The 25,708-nt window shown below is 48.3% G+C and overlaps 1 protein-coding gene across 1 annotated transcript in view; it reads left to right on the top strand.

Moving 5' to 3' along the window:
* Positions 1 to 17,790, top strand: part of LOC121108245 (methyl-CpG-binding domain protein 2-like) — a 32,821-nt gene extending 15,031 nt beyond the window's left edge. The window contains exons 3-6 of the mRNA XM_040655665.2: positions 3,271 to 3,408; positions 6,264 to 6,354; positions 15,014 to 15,191; positions 17,578 to 17,790. Coding sequence (XP_040511599.1) covers positions 3,271 to 3,408; positions 6,264 to 6,354; positions 15,014 to 15,191; positions 17,578 to 17,671 — 501 coding nt within the window. The 3' untranslated portion in view covers positions 17,672 to 17,790. The remainder of the gene's footprint in view (positions 1 to 3,270; positions 3,409 to 6,263; positions 6,355 to 15,013; positions 15,192 to 17,577) is intronic.
* Positions 17,791 to 25,708: the final 7,918 nt, after the last annotated feature.

The following is a 25,708-nucleotide window of genomic DNA, read 5'->3' as shown; positions in this document are numbered from 1 at the left end:
GGATTCCTTATAGGATTATGGCTCTTATATGGGATTCCTTATAGGATTATGGCTTTTATATGGGATTCTTTATGGGATTACGGCTCTTCTATGGGATTCTTTATGGGATTACGGCTCTTCTATGGGATTCTTTATGGGATTACGGCTCTTATATGGGATTATGGCTCTTATATGGGATTCCTTATAGGATTATGGCTTTTATATGGGATTCCTTATAGGATTATGGTTTCTCTATGGGATTTCTTATAGGATTATGGCTCTTATATGGGATTATTAATGGTATTATGGCTCTTATATGGGATTCTTTATGGGATTATGGCTCTTATATGGGATTCTTTATGGGATTACGGCTCTTATATGGGATTATGGCTCTTATATGGGATTCCTTATAGGATTATGGCTCTTATATGGGATTCCTTATAGGATTATGGTTTCTCTATGGGATTCCTTATAGGATTACGGCTCTTCTATGGGATTATGGCTCTTATATGGGGTTCTTTATAGGATTATGGCTTTTATATGGGATTCCTTATAGGATTATGGCTCTTATATGGGATTCCTTATAGGATTATGGCTCTTATATGGGATTCTTTATGGGATTACGGCTCTTATATGGGATTATGGCTCTTATATGGGATTCTTTATAGGATTACGGCTCTTATATGGGATTATGGGTCTTATATGGGGTTCTTTATAGGATTATGGCTTTTATATGGGGTTCTTTATGGGATTACAGCTCTTATATGGGATTATGGCTCTTATATGGGATTCCTTATAGGATTATGGCTCTTATATGGGATTCCTTATAGGATTATGGCTTTTATATGGGATTCTTTATGGGATTACGGCTCTTCTATGGGATTCTTTATGGGATTACGGCTCTTCTATGGGATTATGGGTCTTATATGGGATTCTTTATAGGATTATGGCTTTTATATGGGATTCCTTATAGGATTATGGCTCTTATATGGGATTCCTTATAGGATTACGGCTTTTATATGGGATTATGGCTCTTATATGGGACTCCTTATAGGATTATGGCTTTTATATGGGATTCCTTATAGGATTATGGCTCTTATATGGGATTCTTTATGGGATTACGGCTCTTATATGGGATTATGGCTCTTATATGGGATTCCTTATAGGATTATGGTTTCTCTATGGGATTTCTTATAGGATTACGGCTCTTATATGGGATTTCTTATAGGATTATGGCTCTTATATGGGATTATTAATGGGATTACGGCTCTTATATGGGATTATTAATGGGATTATGGCTCTTATATGGGATTCTTTATAGGATTACAGCTCTTATATGGGATTATGGGTCTTATATGGGATTCTTTATAGGATTATGGCTTTTATATGGGATTCTTTATAGGATTACGGCTTTTATATGGGATTATGGCTCTTATATGGGATTCCTTATAGGATTATGGCTCTTATATGGGATTCCTTATAGGATTACGGCTCTTATATGGGATTCTTTATAGGATTACGGCTCTTATATGGGATTATGGGTCTTATATGGGACTCCTTATAGGATTATGGTTTCTATATGGGATTATTAATAGGATTATGGCTTTTATATGGGATTCTTTATGGGATTACGGCTCTTATATGGGATTATTAATGGGATTATGGCTCTTAGATGGGATTCCTTATAGGATTATGGGTCTTCTATGGGATTTCTTGTAGGATTACGGCTTTTATATGGGATTCTTTATGGGATTATGGCTCTTATATGGGATTCTTTATGGGATTACGGCTTTTATATGGGATTATGGGTCTTATATGGGATTCCTTATAGGATTATGGTTTCTCTATGGGATTTCTTATAGGATTACGGCTCTTATATGGGGTTATCTTTGGGATTATGGCTCTTCTATGGGATTCCTTATAGGATTACAGCTCTTATATGGGATTATGGGTCTTATATGGGATTCCTTATAGGATTATGGCTCTTATATGGGATCATTAATGGGATTACGGCTCTTATATGGGATTCTTTATAGGATTATGGCTTTTATATGGGATTATGGGTCTTATATGGGATTCTTTATGGGATTATGGCTTTTATATGGGATTCTTTATGGGATTACAGCTCTTATATGGGATTATGGCTCTTATATGGGATTCCTTATAGGATTATGGCTCTTATATGGGATTCCTTATAGGATTATGGTTTCTCTATGGGATTCCTTATGGGATTATGGCTCTTATATGGGATTATGGGTCTTATATGGGATTCTTTATGGGATTATGGCTTTTATATGGGATTATTAATGGGATTACGGCTTTTATATGGGATTATGGCTCTTCTATGGGATTCTTTATGGGATTACGGCTCTTATATGGGATTCTTTATGGGATTACGGCTCTTATATGGGATTCCTTATAGGATTACAGCTCTTATATGGGATTATGGGTCTTATATGGGATTCCTTATAGGATTATGGCTCTTATATGGGATTATTAATGGGATTACGGCTCTTATATGGGATTCTTTATAGGATTACGGCTCTTCTATGGGATTATGGCTCTTATATGGGATTCTTTATGGGATTATGGCTCTTATATGGGATTCCTTATAGGATTACGGCTCTTATATGGGATTATGGCTCTTATATGGGATTCCTTATAGGATTATGGCTCTTATATGGGATTATTAATGGGATTACGGCTTTTATATGGGATTATGGCTCTTATATGGGATTCTTTATGGGATTACAGCTCTTATATGGGATTATGGGTCTTATATGGGATTCCTTATAGGATTATGGCTCTTATATGGGATTCTTTATGGGATTACGGTTCTTCTATGGGATTATGGCTCTTCTATGGGATTCTTTATAGGATTATGGCTTTTATATGGGATTCCTTATAGGATTATGGTTTCTCTATGGGATTCCTTATAGGATTATGGCTCTTCTATGGGATTCCTTATAGGATCATGGCTTTTCTATGGCATTATGACTCTTATATGGGATTCCTTATAGGATTATGGTTTCTCTATGGGATTCCTTATAGGATTACGGCTTTTATATGGGATTATGGCTCTTATATGGGACTCCTTATAGGATTATGGCTTTTATATGGGATTCCTTATAGGATTACTGCTCTTCTATGCGATTCCTTATAGGATTACGCCTCTCCTACGCGATCCCTTCCATCAACCCGCCCCTTTACGGCATTGCGCGCCCTTATATGGCATTCTATCCTTATAGGGTTTCGGGATCCCTTCTATTTTCCCCCCTATTCTTCTTATAGGGCAAACCGGATCTCAACACGGCCCTCCCCATCCGGCAGACGGCGTCCATCTTTAAGCAACCCGTCACCAAAGTCACCAACCACCCCGACAACAAAGTCCGTTCCGACCCTCAACGCCTCGCAGACCAACCCCGCCAGGTCCGGCCGACCCTATAAAAACCCTAAATCCCATAAGACCCTATAAAAACCCAGAAAACCCCATAGGAACCCATAAAACCCCATAAGACCCCATAAAATCCCATAAAATCCCATAAAACCCCATAAAACCCCATAGGAACTTACGAGACCCTATAAGGACCCCATAAGACCCCATAAGACCCCATAAGACCCCATAAAACCCCATAAGACCCCGTAAGTCCAAATAAAACCCCATACGACCCCATAAAACCCCATAAAACCCCATAGGAAGCCATAAAACCCGATAAGGACCCCAGAAGACCCCATAAGGACCCCATAAAACCCCATAAGACCCCATAAAACCCTATAAGACCCTATAAGACCCCATAGGACTCCATAAGAGCCTATAAAACCTCCATAGATCCCCATAGAACGCTATAAGAACCCATAGGACCCCATAGGACCCTATAAGACCCCATAAGGACCCCATAAGACCCCATAAAACCCCATAAGACCCCATACGACCCCATAAGACCCCATAAAACCCCATAGACCCCATAGGAACCCATAAAACCCCGTAAAACCCCATAAAACCCCATAGGAAGCCATAAAATCCCATAAGGACCCCATAAGACCCCATTAGACCCCATACGACCCTATAAGACCCCATAGAACCCCATAAGACTCCATAAGACTCTATAAAACCCCATAAGACTCCAGAGGATCCTATAAGACCCCATAAGACCCCCATAGAACCCCATAGGACCCTATAAGACCCCATAGCACCCCATAAGACCTCATAAGACCCTATAAAACCTCATAAGACCCCATAGGACCCCATAAGACCCCATAGAACCCCGTAGGACCCCATAGGACCCCATAAGGATCCCATAAGACCCCATAAGACCCCCATAAGACCCCATAAGACCCCATAAGACCCCATAGAACCCCATAAGACCCCATAGAACCCCATAAGACCCCATAAGACCCCATAAGACCCCATAGAACCCCATAGAACCCCATAGAACCCCATAAGGACCCCATAAGACCCCATAAGACCCCATAAGGACCCCATACGACCCCATAGGACCCTATAAGGCCTTATAGGCCCCGTAGGGCCCCATAAGACCCCCATAAGACCCCATAGAACCCCATAAGACCCCATAGAACCCCATAAGACCCCCATAAGACCCCATAAGACCCCATAGGACTCCATAAGACCCCATAGAACCCCATAAAACCCCATAGGACCCCATTGAGCCCCATAGGACCCCATAAGACCCCATAAGACCCCCATAGAACCCCATAAGGCCCCATAGAACCCCATAGGACCCCATAAGACCCCATAGAACCCCATAAAACCCCATAGGACCCCATTGAGCCCCATAGGACCCCATAGGACCCCATACAGACCTCATAGAACCCCATAAGACCCCATAGAACCCCATAAGGCCCCATAGGACCCCATAAGACCCCATTGAGCCCCATAGAACCCCATAAGACCCCATAAGACCCCATAGAACCCCATAAGGCCCCATAGAACCCCATAAGACCCCATAGAACCCCATAAGGACCCCATAAGACCCCATAGAACCCCATAAGACCCCCATAGAACCCCATAAGGCCCCATAAGACCCCATAAGACCCCATACGACCCCCATAGAACCCCATAAGACCCCATAGGACCCCATAGGACCCCATAAGACCCCATAAGACCCTATAAGACCCTATAAGGCCTTATAGGCCCCGTAGGGCCCCATAAGACCCCCATAAGACCCCATAGAACCCCATAAGACCCCATACGGCCCTATAAGGCCCTATAGAACCCCATAGGACCCCATAGACCCCATACGGCCCTATAAGGCCCTATAGGCCCCCATAGAGCCCCATAGGACCCCATAGAACCGCATAAGACCCCATAAGACCCCATAGAACCCCATAGACCCCATAAGACCCTATAAGACCCTATAAGGCCTTATAGGCCCCGTAGGGCCCCATAAGACCCCCATAAGACCCCATAGAACCCCATAAGACCCCATAAGGACCCCATAAGACCCCATACGACCCCATAAGACCCCATAAGACCCCATAAGACCCCATTTGACCCCCATAAGACCCCATAGAACCCCATTGAGCCCCATAGAACCCCATAGAACCCTATAAGACCCTATAAGACCCTATAAGACCCTATACGACCCTATAAGGCCCTATAGGCCCCATAGGACCCCATAGGAACCCCCGAAACCCCCTAAAACCCCATAAGACCCCATAGAACCCCATAGAGCCCCATAGGACCCCATAGAACCCCATAAGACCCCATTGAGCCCCATAGAACCCCATAAGACCCCATACAGACCCCATACAGACCCCATAAGACCCCATAGAACCCCATAGAGCCCCATAAGACCCCATAAGACCCCATAGGACCCCATAGAACCCCATAGACCCCCATAGGACCCCATAGAACCCCATACGACCCCATAGACCCCATACGACCCTATAAGGCCTTATAGGCCCCGTAGGGCCCCATAGAACCCCCGAAACCCCCTAAAACCCCATAGGACCCCATAGAACCCCATAAGACCCCATAGGACCCCATAGGACCCCATAGAACCCCATAAGACCCCATAGAGCCCCATAGAACCCCATAGAGCCCCATAGACCCCCATAAGACCCCATAAGAACCCCATAGAGCCCCATAGGACCCTATAAGGCCTTATAGGCCCTGTAGGGCCCCATAGAACCCCCGAAACCCCCTAAAACCCCATAAGACCCCGTTAGTAATTAACCCTTGAGGGGTGGGGGGGGTTAATTAACGGCGGCTGTCCCTTAATGAGTCCTTAATTAACGGCTTTTCCCCTTAACGACCCCCGCAGCTCTTCTGGGAGAAACGACTTCGGGGTCTCAGCGCTTCCGATGTGGGGCAGGAGATCCTCCGGGCTATGGAACTGCCCAGGGGGCTGCAAGGTGACCTTTGACCTCGTGAGGGGGGTGACCTTTGACCTCGTGGGTGACCTCTGACCCCATAGGATGGGCTCTGACCCCATAGGATGACGTTTGACCCCATAGAACGGTCTTAGATCCTATAGGTCCCATAGGGTAATATCGGACCCCATAGAGCCCATAGGGTGACCTTTGACCTCGTGGGGGGTGACCTTTGACCCCGTGGGTGACCTCTGACCCCGTGGGTGACCTTTGACCCCATAGGATGGGCTCTGACCCCATAGGATGACGTTTGACCCCATAGAACGGTCTTTGACCCCATAGGATCCCATAGGACGGCCTTTGACACTATTGACCCCATAAGGTGACCTTTGACCCCCCATAGGACGGCCTTTGACCCCATAGGGTGACCTCTGACCCCATAGGGGGACCTCTGACCCCATAGGATGGGCTCTGACCCCATAGAACGGTGTTGGATCCTATAGGTCCCATACGATGATATCGGACCCCATAGAGCCCATAGGGTGACCTTTGACCTCGTGGGGGGTGACCTTTGACCTCGTGGGTGACCTCTGACCCCATAGGATGGGCTCTGACCCCATAGGGTGACCTCTGACCCTATAGAACGGTCTCTGACCCCATAGAACGGTCTTAGATCCTATAGATCCCATAGGGTGATATAAGACCCCATAGGACGGCCTTTGACCCCCATAGGGTGACCTCTGACCCCATAGGGTGACCTCTGACCCCATAGGGGGACCTTTGACCCCATAGGATGGGCTCTGACCCCATAGAACGGTCTTTGACCCCATAGATCCCATAGGGTGATATAAGACCCCATAGGACGGCCTTTGACCCCATAAGGTGACCTTTGACCCCCCCATAGGGTGACCTTTGACCCCGTGGGTGACCTCTGACCCCATAGGGGGACCTCTGACCCCATTGGGTGACGTTTGACCCCATAGAACGGCTTTTGACCCTATAGATCCCATAGGACGGCCTTTGAGCCTATTGACCCCATAGGGTGACCTTTGACCCCCCATAGGACGGTGTCTGACCCCATAGGGTGACCTCTGACCCCATTGGGTGACCTCTGACCCCATAGAATAGTCTTTGACCCCATAGATTGGGCTTTGACCCCATAGAACGGTCTTTGACCCCATAGATCCCATAGGGTGATATAAGACCCCATAGGACGGCCTTTGACCCCATAAGGTGACCTTTGACCCCCCATAGGGTGACCTTTGACCTCGTGGGTGACCTCTGACCTCGTGGGTGACCTTTGACCCCATAGGATGACGTTTGACCCCATAGAACGGTCTTAGATCCTATAGATCCCATAGGGTGATCTTGGATGCCATAGAGCCCATAGGGTGACCTTTGACCCCCATAGGATGGCCTTTGACCCCCCATAGGGTGACCTTTGACCCCCCATAGGGTGACCTCTGACCCCATAGGTTGAGCTTTGACCCCATAGGATGGGTTCTGACCCCATAGATTGGGCTTTGACCCCATAGAACGGTCTTTGACCCCATAGGATCCCATAGGACGGCCTTTGAGCCTATTGACCCCATAAGGTGACCTTTGACCCCCCATAGGGTGACCTTTGACCCCGTGGGTGACCTCTGACCCCATAGGGTGACCTCTGACCCTATAGAACGGCCTCTGACCCCATATAACGGTCTTAGATCCTATAGATCCCATAGGATGATATTGGACCCCATAGAGCCCATAGGATGGACCTTTGACCCCCCATAGGGTGACCTCTGACCCCATAGGGTGACTTTTGACCCCCCATAGGGTGACCTCTGACCCCATAGGATGGGCTCTGACCCCATAGAACGGTCTTTGACCCCATAGATTGAGCTTTGACCCCATAGGATCCCATAGGGTGATATCGGACCCCATAGAGCCCATAGGGTGACCTTTGACCCCATAGGGTGACCTCTGACCCCATAGGATGGGCTCTGACCCCATAGAGGGACCTCTGACCCTATAGAACGGTCTCTGACCCCATAGAACGGTCTTAGATCCTATAGATCCCATAGGATGATGTCAGACCCCATAGAGCCCATAGGGTGATATCGGACCCCATAGGGTGACTTTTGACCCCCCATAGGGTGACCTTTGACCTCGTGGGTGACCTCTGACCCCATAGAACGGTGTCTGACCCCATAGAACCGCGTTTGATCCTATAGATCCCATAGGATGATCTCCGACCCCATAGAGCCCATAGGATGGACCTTTGACCCCCATAGGACGGCCTTTGACCTCGTGGGTGACTTTTGACCCCCCATAGGGTGACCTTTGACCCCATAGGACGGCCTCTGACCCCATAGAGGGACCTCTGACCCCATAGGATGGGCTTTGACCCCATAGATTGAGCTCTGACCCCATAGAACCGCGTTTGATCCTATAGATCCCATAGGGTGATATAAGACCCCATAGGGTGACCTCTGACCCCCATAGGGTGACCTTTGACCCCCCATAGGGTGACCTCTGACCCCATAGGATGGGCTTTGACCCCATAGGATGGGCTTTGACCCCATAGAACCGCGTTTGATCCCATAGGATCCCATAGGGTGATGTCGGACCCCATAGAGCCCATAGGATAAACCTTTGACCCCCCATAGGGTGACGTCTGACCCCATTGGGTGACCTCTGACCCCATAGAGGGACCTCTGACCCCATAGGATGGGCTTTGACCCCATAGAACGGCTTTTGACCCCATAGGATCCCATAGGACGGCCTTTGACACTATTGAGCCCATAGGGTGACCTTTGACCCCCCATAGGGTGACCTTTGACCTCGTGGGTGACCTCTGACCCCATTGGGTGACCTCTGACCCCATAGGATGACGTTTGACCCCATAGAACGGTCTTAGATCCTATAGGTCCCATAGGGTAATATCGGACCCCATAGAGCCCATAGGGTGACCTTTGACCCCCCATTGGACGGCCTTTGACCCCCATAGGGTGACCTTTGACCCCCCATAGGGTGACCTCTGACCCCATAGGTTGAGCTTTGACCCCATAGGATGGGCTCTGACCCCATAGATTGGGCTTTGACCCCATAGAACAGTCTTAGATCCCATAGATCCCATAGGGTGATATAAGACCCCATAGGGTGGCCTCTGACCCCATAGGACGGCCTTTGACCCCATAGGGTGACCTCTGACCCCATAGGATGGGCTTTGACCCCATTGGGTGACGTTTGACCCCATAGATTGAGCTTTGATCCTATAGATCCCATAGGGTGATATAAGACCCCATAGGGTGACCTCTGACCCCTGGGAGTGACCTCTGACCCCATAGGGTGACCTCTGACCCCATAGGGTGACCTCTGACCCCATAGGATGGGCTCTGACCCCATAGAGGGACCTCTGACCCTATAGGATGGGCTTTGACCCCATAGAACCGCGTTTGATCCTATAGATCCCGTAGGGTGATATCGGACCCCATAGAGCCCATAGGGTGATATCGGACCCCATAGGGGGCCTTTGACCCCCCATAGGGTGACCTTTGACCCCATAGGACGGCCTTTGACCCCATAGGGGGACCTCTGACCCCATAGGATGGGCTTTGACCCCATAGATTGAGCTTCAACCCCATAGGACGGTCTCTGACCCCATAGAACGGTGTTGGATCCTATAGATCCCATAGGGTGATATCCGACCCCATAGAGCCCATAGGATGGACCTTTGACCCCCCCATAGGGTGACCTTTGACCTCGTGGGTGACCTCTGACCCCATAGGATGGGCTCTGACCCCATTGGGTGACGTTTGACCCCATAGATTGAGCTTTGATCCTATAGATCCCATAGGGTGATATAAGACCCCATAGGGTGACCTCTGACCCCATAAGGTGACTTTTGACCCCCCATAGGGTGACCTTTGACCCCCCATAGGACGGCCTTTGACCCCATAGGGTGACCTCTGACCTTATAGGATGGGCTCTGACCCCATAGGGGGACGTTTGACCCCATAGAACGGTGTCTGACCCCATAGATTGAGCTTTGACCCCATAGGATCCCATAGGACGGCCTTTGAGCCTATTGACCCCATAGCGTGACCTTTGACCCCCCATAGGGTGACGTCTGACCCCATTGGGTGACCTCTGACCCCATAGAGGGACCTCTGACCCCATAGGATGGGCTCTGACCCCATAGGATGGGCTTTGACCCCATAGAACGGTGTTGGATCCTATAGGTCCCATACGATGATATCGGACCCCATAGAGCCCATAGGGTGATATCGGACCCCATAGGGTGACCTTTGACCCCCCCCCATAGGGTGACCTTTGACCTCGTGGGTGACCTCTGACCCCATTGGGTGACCTCTGACCCCATAGGATGGGCTTTGACCCCATAGAACCGCGTTTGATCCTATAGATCCCATAGGGTGATATGGGACCCCATAGAGCCCATAGGGTGACCTTTGACCTCGTGGGGGGTGACCTTTGACCCCGTGGGTGACCTCTGACCCCATAGGATGGGCTCTGACCCCATAGGGTGACCTCTGACCCCATAGGATGGGCTTTGACCCCATAGGATGGGCTCTGACCCCATAGATTGAGCTTTGATCCTATAGATCCCATAGGGTGATATAAGACCCCATAGGGTGGCCTCTGACCCCATAGGATGGCCTTTGACCCCCCATAGGGTGACCTTTGACCCCGTGGGTGACCTTTGACCCCCCATAGGGTGACCTCTGACCCCATAGGATGGGCTCTGACCCCATAGATTGGGCTTTGACCCCATAGAACGGTGTTGGATCCTATAGACCCCATAGGACGACCTTTGACCCCCCATAGGGTGACCTCTGACCCCCCATAGGGTGACCTTTGACCCCCCATAGGGTGACCTCTGACCCCATTGGGTGACCTCTGACCCCATAGGATGGGCTCTGACCCCATAGATTGGGCTTTGACCCCATAGAACGGTGTTGGATCCTATAGACCCCATAGGACGACCTTTGACCCCCCATAGGGTGACCTCTGACCCCCCATAGGGTGACCTTTGACCCCCCATAGGGTGACCTCTGACCCCATTGGGTGACCTCTGACCCCATAGGATGGCCTCTGACCCCATAGATTGGGCTTTGACCCCATAGAACGGTGTTGGATCCTATAGGTCCCATAGGGTAATATCGGACCCCATAGAGGCCATAGGGTGACCTTTGACCCCCCATAGGGTGACCTTTGACCCCGTGGGTGACCTTTGACCCCATAGGATGGGCTCTGACCCCATAGGATGACGTTTGACCCCATAGAACGGTCTTTGACCCCATAGGATCCCATAGGACGGCCTTTGACACTATTGACCCCATAAGGTGACCTTTGACCCCCATTGGACGACCTTTGACCCCCCATAGGGTGACCTCTGACCTCGTGGGTGACCTCTGACCCCATAGGGGGACCTCTGACCCCATAGAACGGTCTTTGACCCCATAGAACCGCGTTTGATCCTATAGATCCCATAGGGTGATATAAGACTCCATAGGGTGGTCTCTGACCCCATAAGGTGACCTTTGACCCCATTGGGTGACCTCTGACCCCATAGGATGGGCTCTGACCCCATTGGGTGACCTCTGACCCCATAGGATGGGCTCTGACCCCATAGAACGGTCTTTGACCCCATAGATTGAGCTTTGACCCCATAGGATCCCATAGGGTGATGTCGGACCCCATAGAGCCCATAGGATGGACTTTTGACCCCCCATAGGGTGACCTTTGACCTCGTGGGTGACCTCTGACCCCATAGGGTGACCTCTGACCCCATAGGATGGGCTTTGACCCCATAGATTGAGCTCTGACCCTATAGAAAGGCCTTTGACCCCATAGGTTGAGCTTTGACCCCATAGGATCCCATAGGACGGCCTTTGAGCCTATTGAGCCCATAGGGTGACCTTTGACCCCCATAGGACGGCCTTTGACCCCATAGGGTGACCTTTGACCCCCATAGGGTGACCTCTGACCCCATAGGGGGACGTCTGACCCCATAGAACAGTGTTTGACCCCATAGAACCGCGTTTGATCCCATAGGATCCCATAGGGTGATCTTGGATGCCATAGAGCCCATAGGGTGACCTTTGACCCCATAAGGTGACTTTTGACCCCCCATAGGGTGACCTTTGACCTCGTGGGTGACCTCTGACCCCATAGGGGGACGTTTGACCCCATAGAACGGCCTTTGACCCTATAAATCCCATAGGATGATCTCAGACCCCATAGAGCCCATAGGATGGACCTTTGACCCCCCATAGGGTGACCTTTGACCCCATTGGATGATCTCTGACCCCATTGGATGACCTTTGGCCCCATTGGATGACCTTTGACCCTATAGGATGACCTTTGACCCCATAGAACGGCCTTTGACCCTATAAATCCCATAGGATGATCTCAGACCCCATAGAGCCCATAGGGTTAACCTTTGACCCCCCATAGGGTGAACTCTGACCCCATAGGGTGACCTTTGACCCCATTGGATGACCTTTGACCCCATTGGATGACCTCTGACCCCATAGGCAATAAAAGGGAAGAAACGACCCGCAAAAAATGCCCCCAAAACCCCCCAAAAAACCCCAAAAATCACCAAAAAAAGCCCCAAAATCCCTCAAAATGGGGGAAAAGATCCCAAAAATGGGTAAAAATCCCAAAAATGGGTGAAAAAAACCCAAAAATGGGTCAAAAAACCCCAAAAATGGGTAAAAAAATGCCCCCAAAATGGCGAAAGATGGGAAGAAAAAACCCGCAAAAAATGCCCCCAAAACCCCAAAAAGACCCCAAAAATGACCCCAAAAAATCCCCAAATCCCTCAAAATGGGGGAAAAGATCCCAAAAATGGGTAAAAATCCCAAAAATGGGTGAAAAAAAAACCCAAAAATGGGTCAAAAACCCCAAAAATGGGTTAAAAAAATCGCCCAAAATGGCGAAAGATGGGAAGAAACGACCCGCAAAAAATGCCCCCAAAACCCCAAAAAACCCCAAAAATGACCCCGAAAAATCCCAAAATCCCTCAAAATGGGGGAAAAGATCCCAAAAATGGGTAAAAATCCCGAAAATGGGTCAAAAAAAACCCCAAAATGGGTCAAAAAACCCCAAAAATGGGTAAAAAAATGCCCCAAAATGGCGAAAGACGGGATGAAAAAACCCACAAAAAATGCCCCCAAAACCCCCAAAAAACCCCAAAAATGACCCCCAAAAATCCCAAAATCCCTCAAAATGGGGGAAAAGATCCCAAAAATGGGTAAAAACCCCAAAAATGGGTCAAAAAAACCCCAAAAATGGGTCAAAAAACCCCAAAAATGGGTAAAAAAATGCCCCAAAATGGCGAAAGATGGGAAGAAATGACCCGCAAAAAATGCCCCAAAACCCCCAAAAAAACCCCAAAAATCACCCAAAAAAAAACCAAAATCCCTCAAAATGGGGGAAAAGATCCCAAAAATGGGTAAAAATCCCAAAAATGGGTCAAAAAAAACCCCAAAAATGGGTCAAAAAACCCCAAAAATGGGTTAAAAAAAAACCCCAAAATGGCGAACGATGGGAAGAAACGACCCGCAAAAAATGCCCCAAAACCCCCAAAAAAACCCCAAAAATCACCCAAAAAAAAACCAAAATCCCTCAAAATGGGGGAAAAGATCCCAAAAATGGGTAAAAATCCCAAAAATGGGTCAAAAAAACCCCAAAAATGGGTCAAAAAACCCCAAAAATGGGTTAAAAAAAAACCCCAAAATGGCGAACGATGGGAAGAAACGACCCGCAAAAAATGCCCCCAAAACCCCAAAAAAACCCCAAAAATCACCAAAAAAAGCCCCCAAATCCCTCAAAATGGGGGAAAAGATCCCAAAAATGGGTAAAAATCCCAAAAATGGGTCAAAAAAACCCCAAAAATGGGTCAAAAAACCCCAAAAATGGGTAAAAAAATGCCCCAAAATGGCGAAAGACGGGAAGAAAAAACCCACAAAAAATGCCCCCAAAACCCCAAAAAAAACCCCAAAACCCCCCAAAAATCCCCCAAAATCCCCCAAAATTCACCAAAAAATCCCCAAAATTGGGAAAAAATGGTAAAAATTGGTAAAAATTCATTAAAAAATTGCCAAAAATGGGTAAAAAAATGCCCCCAAAATGGCGAAAGATGGGAAGAAACGACCCGCAAAAAATGCCCCCAAAACCCCAAAAAAAAACCCCAAAACCCCCAAAAATCCCCCAAAAAATCCCCCAAAATCCCAAAATGCACCAAAACTCATCAAAAAAATCCCCAAAAATGGTAAAAAATGGTGAAAATTGGTTAAAAAAGTGCCAAAAATGGGTAAAAAAATGCCCCCAAAATGGCGAAAGACGGGAAGAAAAAACCCGCAACAAATGCCCCCAAAACCCCCAAAAAAAACCCCAAAACCCCCCAAAACCCCCCCAAAATTCCCAAAACTCACCAAAAAATCCCCAAAAATGGTAAAAAATGGTAAAAATTGGTAAAAATTCATTTAAAAATTGCCAAAAATGGATAAAAAAATGCCCCCAAAGTGGCGATAAACAGGAAGAAAAAACCCACAAAAAATGCCCCCAAAACCCCAAAAAAAACCCCAAAACCCCCCAAAACCCCCCCAAAATTCCCTCAATTTCCCCTCCCGACCCTAAATCTCCTCTTTTTTTTCCCCAAATCTCCTTTTTTTGCCCCAAAATTCAGCCCTTGGTCCCGTCCCGGACGACGTCACTTTGCTATCGGCCGTCGCCAGCGCTCTCCATGTCGGTTCTGTTCCCGTTACCGGACAGCTTTCGAGTGCTGCAGAGAAGAATCCGGCGGTGTGGCTCAATTCTTCCCAACCTCTTTGCAGAGCTTTCGTTGTCACCGACGACGACATCCGGTAATGCCGTTTTTTTTCCACCTTTTTCCGCCCAAATTTGACCAAAATCCCACTTTTTTACCCCATTTCTTTCTTCCGTTTTTGGTAAAATTCCGTTTTTCTCTCAGAGATTTTGGGGCAAATTCACACAGTTTTAACACTTTCTAATAGAAGATGTCTTCTACTACAAAATTATATGTTTTCCTTGCAGAGATTCTGATTTACATTTTTGACCAAAATCCCCTTTTTTTACCCCATTTCTTTCTTCCGGTTTTGGTAAAATTCTGTTTTTCTCTCAGAGATTTTGGGGCGAATTCACAAAATTTTCACGTATTCTACTAAAAGATCTCCTCTACTACAAAATTACATATTTTCCTTGCACATATTCCTGTTTTGGTTTTGACCAAAATCCCCCTTTTTTACCCCATTTATTGCATCTGTTTTTGGTAAAATTCTGTTGTTCTCTCGGAGATTTTGGGGCAAATTCACAGAATTTTAACACTTTCTAATACAAGATGTCTTCTACTACAAAACTACATATTTTCCTTGCAGAAATTCCAACTTACATTTTTGACCAAAATCCCACTTTTTTACCCCATTTATTTCTTCCAGTTTGGGTAAAATTCTGTTTTTCTCTCGGAGATTTTGGGGCGAATTCACACAATTTTGGGTTTTTCTCATAAAAGCTCTCCTCTACTACGAAATTACATATTTTCCTTGCAGAGATTCTGATTTACGTTTTTGACCAAAATCCCCCATTTTTACCCCATTTTTTTCTTCCATTTTTGGTAAAATTCTGTCTTTCTCTCGGAGATTTTGGGGCGAATTCACACAGTTTTAGCATTTTTGAATAAAGGTGCTCTTCTACTACAAAATTATCTATTTTCCTTGCACAGATTCTGATTTACGTTTTTGACCAAAATCCCCCTTTTTTACCCCATTTCTTTCTTCCGGTTTTGGTAAAATTCCCTTTTTCTCTCGGAGATTTTGGGGCGAATTCACACAGTTTTAGCATTTTTGAATAAAGGTGCTCTTCTACTACAAAATTATCTATTTTCCTTGCACAGATTCTGATTTACGTTTTTGACCAAAATCCCCCTTTTTTACCCCATTTCTTTCTTCCGGTTTTGGTAAAATTCCCTTTTTCTCTCGGAGATTTTGGGGCGAATTCACACAGTTTTAGCATTTTTGAATAAAGGTGCTCTTCTACTACAAAATTATCTATTTTCCTTGCACAGATTCTGATTTACGTTTTTGACCAAAATCCCCCTTTTTTACCCCATTTCTTTCTTCCGGTTTTGGTAAAATTCCCTTTTTCTCTCGGAGATTTTGGGGCGAATTCACAAAATTTTAACACTTTCCAATAAAAGCTCTCCTCTACCTCAGAATTACATATTTTCCTTGCACAGATGCTCATTTACATTTTTGACCAAAATCCCTCTTTTTTACCCCATTTATTTCTTCCATTTTTGGTAAAATTCCCTTTTTCTCTCCAAGATTTTGGGGCAAATTCACACAGTTTTAGCTTTTTCTAATAGAAGATGTCTTCTACTACAAAACTACATATTTTCCTTGCACAAATTGCCAATTACATTTTTGACCAAAATCCCCCTTTTTTACCCCATTTTTTTCTTCCATTTTTGGTAAAATTCTGTTTTTCTCTCAAAGAATTTGGGGCAAATTCACACAGTTTTAGCATTTTTGAATAAAGGTGCTCTTCTACTACAAAACTATCTATTTTCCTTGCACAAATTGCCAATTACATTTTTGACCAAAATCCCCCTTTTTTGCCCCATTTATTGCATCTGTTTTTGGTAAAATTCTGTTTTTCTCTCGGTGATTTTGGGTCAAATTCACACAATTTTAGCTTTTCCTAATAGAAGATGTCTTCTACTACAAAACTACATATATTCCTTGCAGAAATTCCCAATTACATTTTTGACCAAAATCCCTCTTTCTTACCCCATTTATTTCTTCCCTTTTTGGTAAAATTCCGTCTTTCTCTCGGCAATTTTGGGTCATATTCACACAATTTGGGGTTTTTCTCATAAAAGCTCTCCTCTACTACAAAATTACATACTTTCCTTGCACAAATTCCTGTTTTGGTTTTGACCAAAATCCCCCATATTTACCCCATTTCATTCTTCCATTTTTGGTAAAATTCCGTTTTTCTCTCCGAGATTTTGGGTCAAATTCACACAATTTTGGGTTTTTCTATTACGGGTTTTCTTCTCCCACAACGTGAACCTTTTTCCTTGCACATCTTCCAATGTCTGTTTTGATTCTGCGGGGTTCTATGGGGTCCTATGGGGTTCTATGGGGTCCTATGGGGTTCTATGGGGTCATATGGGGTTCTGTGACCTTTGACCTTGAACTTTGACCTTTGCCCTTTGCCCCCCCCTTATAGGAAGCAAGAGGAGCGGGTGAGGCGCGTGAGGAAGAAACTGGAAGAAGCACTTCTGGCCGGCGACCCGGCGGGGTCACGGGGTCAAGACGAGTGACCTTTGACCCCTGGGCCCTGAGGTCAAAGGTCACGGCTCGGGGGGTTGGGAAGGGGTCAAAGGTCGCCTTCTGTGCACTTTTTGGGGGGGGGGGGGTGAAAAAAAATGGGGAATTGGGAGCGGCGCTGTGTGAGTGTGGTTTCTTGGGGTCAAAGGTCACATTTTGGGGTCAAAGGTCACATATATGGGCTCAGAGGACACAGATTTGGGGTCAAAGGTCGCCGTTTGGGGTCAAAGGTCACGATTGGGGGTCAACGGTCGCTATTTTGGGGTCAAAGGGCACACATATGGGGTCAAAGGTCACTTTTGGGGGTCAAAGGTCGCGAATGGGGGTCAAAGGTCACATATGTGGGCTCAGGGGACACAGATTTGGGGTCAAAGGTCGCATATTTGGGGTCAAAGGTCACCATTTTGTGGTCAAAGGTGAACATTTGGGGTCAAAGGTCACATTTTGGGGTCAAAGGTCACCGATATGGGGTCAAAGGTCACTTTTGGGGGTCAAAGGTCGCATATTTGGGGTCAAAGGTCACCGATATGGGCTCAGAGGACACAGATTTGGGGTCAAAGGTCACATTTTGGGGTAAAAGGTCACGATTGGGGGTCAACGGTCGCTATTTTGGGGTCAAAGGGCACACATATGGGGTCAAAGGTCACTTTCGGGGGTCAAAGGTCGCGAATGGGGGTCAAAGGTCACATATGTGGGCTCAGGGGACACAGATTTGGGGTCAAAGGTCGCCGTTTGGGGTCAAATGTCACCATTTTGGGGTCAAAGAGCGCCGATATGGGGTCAAAGGTCACCGATAGGGGGTCAAAGGGTACGTATATGGGGTCAAAGGTCACATATATGGGCTCAGAGGACACAGATTTGGGGTCAAAGGTCATATTTTGGGGTCAAAGGTCACATTTTGGGGTCAAAGGGCACCGATATGGGGTCAAAGGTCACATATATGGGGTCAGAGGTGGACATGTGGGGTCAAAGGTCGCATATTTGGGGTCAAAGGGCACACATATGGGGTCAAAGGTCCCCATTTGGGGTCAAAGGTCACATATTTGGGGACAAAGGTCACATATATGGGCTCAGAGGACACATATTTGGGGTCAAAGGTCGCCATTTGGGGTCAAAGGTCACGAATGGGGGTCAAAGGTCACATATATGGGCTCAGGGGACACAGATTTGGGGTCAAAGGTCACATTTAGGGGTCAAAGGTCACGATTGGGGGTCAAATGTCGCCATTTTGGGGTCAAAGGGTACATATATGGGGTCAAAGGTCGCATATTTGGGGTCAAAGGTGAACATTTGGGGTCAAAGGTCACATTTTGGGGTCAAAGGTCACATATTTGGGGACAAAGGTCACATATATGGGCTCAGGTGACACAGATTTGGGGTCAAAGGTCGCCGTTTGGGGGTCAAAGGTCGCCGATATGGGGTCAAAGGTCACGTATATGGGCTCAGAGGACACAGATTTGGGGTCAAGGGTCGCCAATATGGGGTCAAAGGTCACGAATGGGGGTCAACGGTCGCCATTTTGGGGTCAAAGGGCACCGATATGGGGTCAAAGGTCAAATTTGGGGGTCAAAGGTCGCCAAGATGGCCTCATGGGACACAGATTTGGGGTCAAAGGTCATATTTTGGGGTCGAAGGTCGCCATTTTGGGGTCAAAGGTCACACATATGGGCTCAGGGGACACAGATTTGGGGTCAAAGGTCATATTTTGGGGTCAAAGGTGAACATTTGCAGTCAAAGGACACCAATATGGGGTCAAAGGTCACCCATATGGGGTCAAAGGTCACATATATGGGCTCAGAGGACACATATTTGGGGTCAAAGGTCGCCATTTGGGGTCAAAGGTCACGAATGGGGGTCAAAGGTCACATATATGGGCTCAGAGGACACAGATTTGGGGTCAAAGGTCGCATATTTGGGGTCAAAGGTCGCATATTTGGGGTCAAAGGTCACCATTTTGGGGTAAAAGGTGAACATTTGGGGTCAAAGGTCACATTTTGGGGTCAAAGGTGAACATTTGGGATCAAAGGTCACATTTTGGGGTCAAAGGGCACCGATATGGGGTCAAAGGTCACATATATGGGCTCAGGGGACACAGATTTGGGGTCAAAGGTCACATTTTGGGGTCAAAGGTCACGATTGGGGGTCAACGGTCGCTATTTTGGGGTCAAAGGGCACACATATGGGGTCAAAGGTCACTTTTGGGGGTCAAAGGTCGCGAATGGGGGTCAAAGGTCACATATGTGGGCTCAGGGGACACAGATTTGGGGTCAAAGGTCACCAATATGGGGTCAAAGGTCGCATATTTGGGGTCAAAGGTCACATATATTGGCTCAGGGGACACGTCTTTGGGGTCAAAGGTCACATTTTGGGGTCAAAGGTCGCATATTTGGGGTCAAAGGTCACATATATGGGCTCAGAGGGCACATATTTGGGGTCAAAGTTCGTATATTTGGGGTCAAAGGTCACATATGTGGGCTCAGGGGACACATACTTGGGGTCAAAGGTCACATTTGGGGGTCAAAGGTCGCGATTTGGGGTCAACGGTCGCCATTTTGGGGTCAAAGGTCACGATTGGGGGTCAACTGTCGCCATTTTGGGGTCAAAGGGCACCGATATGTGGTCAAAGGTCACGAATGGGGGTCAAAGGTCCCATATACGGGCTAAGAGGACACAGATTTGGGGTCAAAGGTCATATTTTGGAATCAAAGGTCGCCATTTTGGGGTCAAAGGGTACATATATGGGGTCAAAGGTCGCATATTTGGGGTCAAAGGTCACATTTGGGAATCAAAGGGCACCGATATGGGGTCAAAGGTCACATATATGGGCTCAGGTGACACAGATTTGGGGTCAAAGGTCACTTTTGGGGGTCAAAGGTCACGATTGGGGGTCAACGGTCGCCATTTTGGGGTCAAAGGTCACGAATGGGGGTCAAAGGTCACATATATAGGCTCAGGGGACACAGATTTGGGGTCAAAGGTCGCATATTTGGGGTCAAAGGTCACCATTTTGGGGTCAAAGGTGAACATTTGGGGTCAAAGGTCACATTTTGGGGTCAAAGGTGAACATTTGGGGTCAAAGGTCACATTTTGGGGTCAAAGGTGAACATTTGGGATCAAAGGTCACATTTTGGGGTCAAAGGGCACCGACAGGGGGTCAAAGGTCACATATATGGGCTCAGAGGACACAGATTTGGGGTCAAAGGTCGCCAATATGGGGGTCAAAGGTCACATATTTGGGGTCAACGGTCGCCATTTTGGGGTCAAAGGGCACCGATATGGGGTCAAAGGTCACCGATATGGGGTCAAAGGTCACATATATGGGCTCAGGTGACACAGATTTGGGGTCAAAGGTCACATTTGGGGGTCAAAGGTCACAAATGGGGGTCAAATGTCGCCATTTTGGGGTCAAAGAGCGCCGATATGGGGTCAAAGGTCACCGATATGGGGTCAAAGGGTACGTATATGGGGTCAAAGGTCACATATATGGGGTCAAAGGGCACCGATATGGGGTCAAAGGTCACATATATGGGGTCAGAGGTGGACATGTGGGGTCAAAGGTTACATTTTTGGGGTCAAAGGTCACATATATGGGCTCAGGGGACACAGATTTGGGGTCAAAGGTCACATTTGGGGGTCAAAGGTCACGATTGGGGGTCAAAGGTCACCATTTTGGGGTCAAAGAGCGCCGATATGGGGTCAAAGGTCACCGATATGGGGTCAAAGGGTACGTATTTGGGGTCAAAGGGCACCGATATGGGGTCAAAGGTCACATATATGGGGTCAGAGGTGGACATGTGGGGTCAAAGGTCGCATATTTGGGGTCAAAGGGCACACATATGGGGTCAAAGGTCACATTTGGGGGTCAAAGGGCACCGATATGGGGTCAAAGGTCACATATATGGGCTCAGAGGACACAGATTTGGGGTCAAGGGTCGCCATTTTGGGGTCACAGGTCGCACTTCGGGGTCAAAGGGCACCGATATGGGGTCAAAGGTCACATTTGGGGTCAAAGGTCACACATATGGGCTCAGGTGACACAGATTTGGGGTCAAAGGTCACATTTGGGGGTCAAAGGTCACGATTGGGGGTCAAATGTCGCCATTTTGGGGTCAAAGAGCATCGATATGGGGTCAAAGGTCACCGATATGGGGTCAAAGGGCACGTATATGGGGTCAAAGGTCACATTTTGGGGTCAAAGGGTACCGATATGGGGTCAAAGGTCACATATATGGGGCCAGAGGTGGACATGTGGGGTCAAAGGTCGCATATTTGGGGTCAAAGGGCACCGATATGGGGTCAAAGGTCACATTTGGGGGTCAAAGGTCGCGAATGGGGGTCAAAGGTCACATATATGGGCTCAGGGGACACAGATTTGGGGTCAAAGGTCACATTTTGGGGTCAAAGGTCGCATTTGGGGGTCAAAGGTCGCCAAGATGGCCTCACGAGACACAGATTTGGGGTCAAAGGTCATATTTTGGGGTCAAAGGTCACACTTTGGGGTCAAAGGTCACATATATGGGGTCAGAGGTGGACATGTGGGGTCAAAGGTCGCATATTTGGGGTCAAAGGTCACACATATGAGCTCAGGGGACACATTTGAGGTCAAAGGTCGCCATTTTGGGGTCAAAGGGTACATATTTGGGGTCAAAGGTCGCATATTTGGGGTCAAAGGTCACATTTGGGGGTCAAAGGGCACCGATATGGGGTCAAAGGTCACATTTGGGGTCAAAGGTCACACATATGGGCTCAGATGACACAGATTTGGGGTCAAAGGTCACATTTGGGGTCAAAGGTCAAATCAATGGGGTCAGAGGTCACATATTTGGGGTCAAAGGTCACGTTTGGGGTCAAAGGTCAACATATAGGGTCAAAGGTCTCCCCATAGAATCTATGGGGTGAGGGATCTATGGGGCAGCCCCATAGAATCTATGGGGTGTGGGGATATGTGGGGCAGCCCCATAGAATCTATGGGGTAAAGGGATCTATGGGGCAGCCCCATAGAATCTATGGGTTGAGGGGATCTATGGGGCAGCCCCATAGAATCTATGGGGTGAGAAATCTATGGGGCAGCCCCATAGAATCTATGGGGTGAAGGGATATGTGGGGCGGCCCCATAGAATCTATGGGGTGAGGGGATCTATGGGGCAGCCCCATAGAATCTGTGGGGCAGAGGGATCTATGGGGCAGCCCCATAGAATCTATGGGGTGAGGGGATCTATGGGGCAGCCCCATAGAATCTATTGGGTGAAGGGATCTATGGGGCAGCCCCATAGAATCTATGGGGTGTGGGGATCTATGGGGCAGCCCCATAGAATCTATGGGGCAGAGGGATCTATGGGGCAGCCCGATAGAATCTATGGGGTGTGGGGATCTATGGGGCAGCCCCATAGAATCTATGGGGTGAGGGGATCTATGGGGCAGACCCATAGAATCTATGGGGTGTGGGGATCTATGGGGCAGCCCCATAGAATCTATGGGGTGAAGGGGTCTATGGGGCAGCCCCATAGAATCTATGGGGTGAGGACGGATCTATGGGGCAGCCCCATAGAATCTATGGGGTGAAGGGAGATGTGGGGCGGCCCCATAGAATCTATAGGGTGAGGACGGATCAATGGGGCAGCCCCATAGAATCTATGGGGTGAGGGATCTATGGGGCAGCCCCATAGAATCTATGGGGTGAAGGGATCTATGGGGCAGCCCCATAGAATCTATGGGGTGTGGGGATCTATGGGGCAGCCCCATAGGATCTATAGGGCAGAGCAATCTATGGGGCAGCCCCATAGAATCTATGGGGTGAAGGGATCTATGGGGCAGCCCCATAGAATCTATGGGGCAGAGGGATCTATGGGGCAGCCCCTTAGAATCTATGGGGAGTGGAGATCTATGGGGCAGCCCCATAGAATCTATGGGGTGTGGGGATCTATGGGGCAGCCCCATAGAATGTATGGGGTGAACGGATCTATGGGGCAGCCCCATAGAATCTGTGGGGTGAGGGGATCTATGGGGCAGCCCCATAGAATCTATGGGGTGAAGGGATCCATGGGGCAGCCCCATAGAATCTATGGGGCAGAGGGATCTATGGGGCAGCCCTATAGAATCTATGGGGTGATGGGATCTATGGGGCAGCCCCATAGAATCTATGGGGTGAGGGGATCTATGGGGCAGCCGCATAGAATCTATGGGGTGAGGACGGATCTATGGGGCAGCCCCATAGAATCTATGGGGTGAAGGGATCTATGGGGCAGCCCCATAGCATCTATGCGGCAGAGGCATCTATGGGGCAGCCCCATAGAATCTATGGGGTGAGGGGATATGTGGGGCAGCCCCATAGAATCTATGGGGCGAGGACGAATCTATGGGGCAGAGGGATCTATGGGGCAGCCCCATAGAATCTATGGGGTGAAGGGATCTATGGGGCAGCCCCATAGGATCTATGGGGTGTGGGGATCTATGGGGCAGCCCCATAGAATCTATAGGGCAGAGGGATCTATGGGGCAGCCCCATAGAATCTATGGGGCAGAGGGATCTATGGGGCAGCCCCATAGAATCTATGGGGTGAGGGGATCTATGGGGCAGCCCCATAGAATCTATGGGGTGAAGGGATATGTGGGGCAGCCCCATAGAATCTATGGGGCGGAGAGATCTATGGGGCAGCCCCATAGAATCTGTAGGGGAGAGGGATCTATAGGGCAGCCCCATAGAATCTATGGGGCAGAGGGATCTATGGGGCAGCCCCATAGAATCTATGGGGTGAGGGGATCTATGGGGCAGCCCCATAGAATCTATGGGACAGAGGGATCTATGGGGCAGCCCCATAGAATCTATGGGGTGAAGGGATCTATGGGGCAGCCCCATAGCATCTATGCGGCAGAGGCATCTATGGGGCAGCCCCATAGAATCTATGGGGTGAGGGGATCTATGGGGCAGCCCCATAGAATCTATGGGACAGAGGGATCTATGGGGCAGCCCCATAGAATCTATGGGGTGAACGTATCTATGGGGCAGCCCCATAGAATCTATGGGGTGAAGGGATATGTGGGGAAGCCCCATAGAATCAATGGGGTGAGGGGAACTATGGGGCAGCCCCATTGACTCTATGGGGTGAAGGGATCTATGGGACAGCCCCATAGAATCTATGGGTTGTGGGGATCTATGGGGCAGCCCCATAGAATCTATGGGGTGAGGGGATATGTGTGGCAGCCCCATAGAATCTATGGGTCCGAGGGATCTATTAGGCAGCCCCACAGAATCTATTGGGCAGAGGGATCTATGGGGCAGCCCCATAGAATCTATGGGGCAGAGGGATCTATGGGGCAGCCACATAGAATCTATGGGTCCGAGGGATCTATGGGGCAGCCCCACAGAATCTATGGGGTGAGGGGATCTATGGGGCAGCCCCATAGAATCTATAGGGCAGACGGATCTATGGGGCAGCCCCATAGAATCTATGGGGTGTGGGGATCCATGGGGCAGCCCCATAGAATCTATGGGGTGAAGGGAGATGTGGGGCAGCCCCATAGAATCTATGGGGTGTGGGGATCTATGGGGCAGCCCCATAGAATCTATGGGGTGAAGGGATCTATGGGGCAGCCCCATAGAATCTGTGGGGTGAGGACGGATCTATGGGGCAGCCCCATAGAATCTATGGGGCAGAGGGATCTATGGGGCAGCCCCATAGAATCTATGGGGCAGAGGGATCTATGGGGCAGCCCCATAGAATCTATGGGGTGAAGGGATCTATGGGGCAGCCCCATAGAATCTATGGGGTGTGGGGATCTATGGGGCAGCCCCATAGAATCTATGGGGTGACGGAATCTATGGGGCAGCCCCATAGAATCTATGGGGTGAAGGGATCTATGGGGCAGCCCCATAGAATCTATGGGGTGTGGGATCTATGGGGCAGCCCCATAGAATCTATGGGGTGAAGGGATATATGGGGCAGCCCCATAGAATCTATGGGGTGAGAAATCTATGGGGCAGCCCCATAGAATCTATGGGGTGTGGGGATCTGTGGGGCAGCCCCATAGAAT

Source organism: Gallus gallus, chromosome Z (genome assembly GCF_016699485.2).
Source record: "Gallus gallus isolate bGalGal1 chromosome Z, bGalGal1.mat.broiler.GRCg7b, whole genome shotgun sequence".
Lineage (NCBI taxonomy): Eukaryota > Metazoa > Chordata > Aves > Galliformes > Phasianidae > Gallus > Gallus gallus.
Note: the sequence above shows the minus strand (reverse complement) of the source record. Positions and strands in the feature narration are given on the sequence as shown.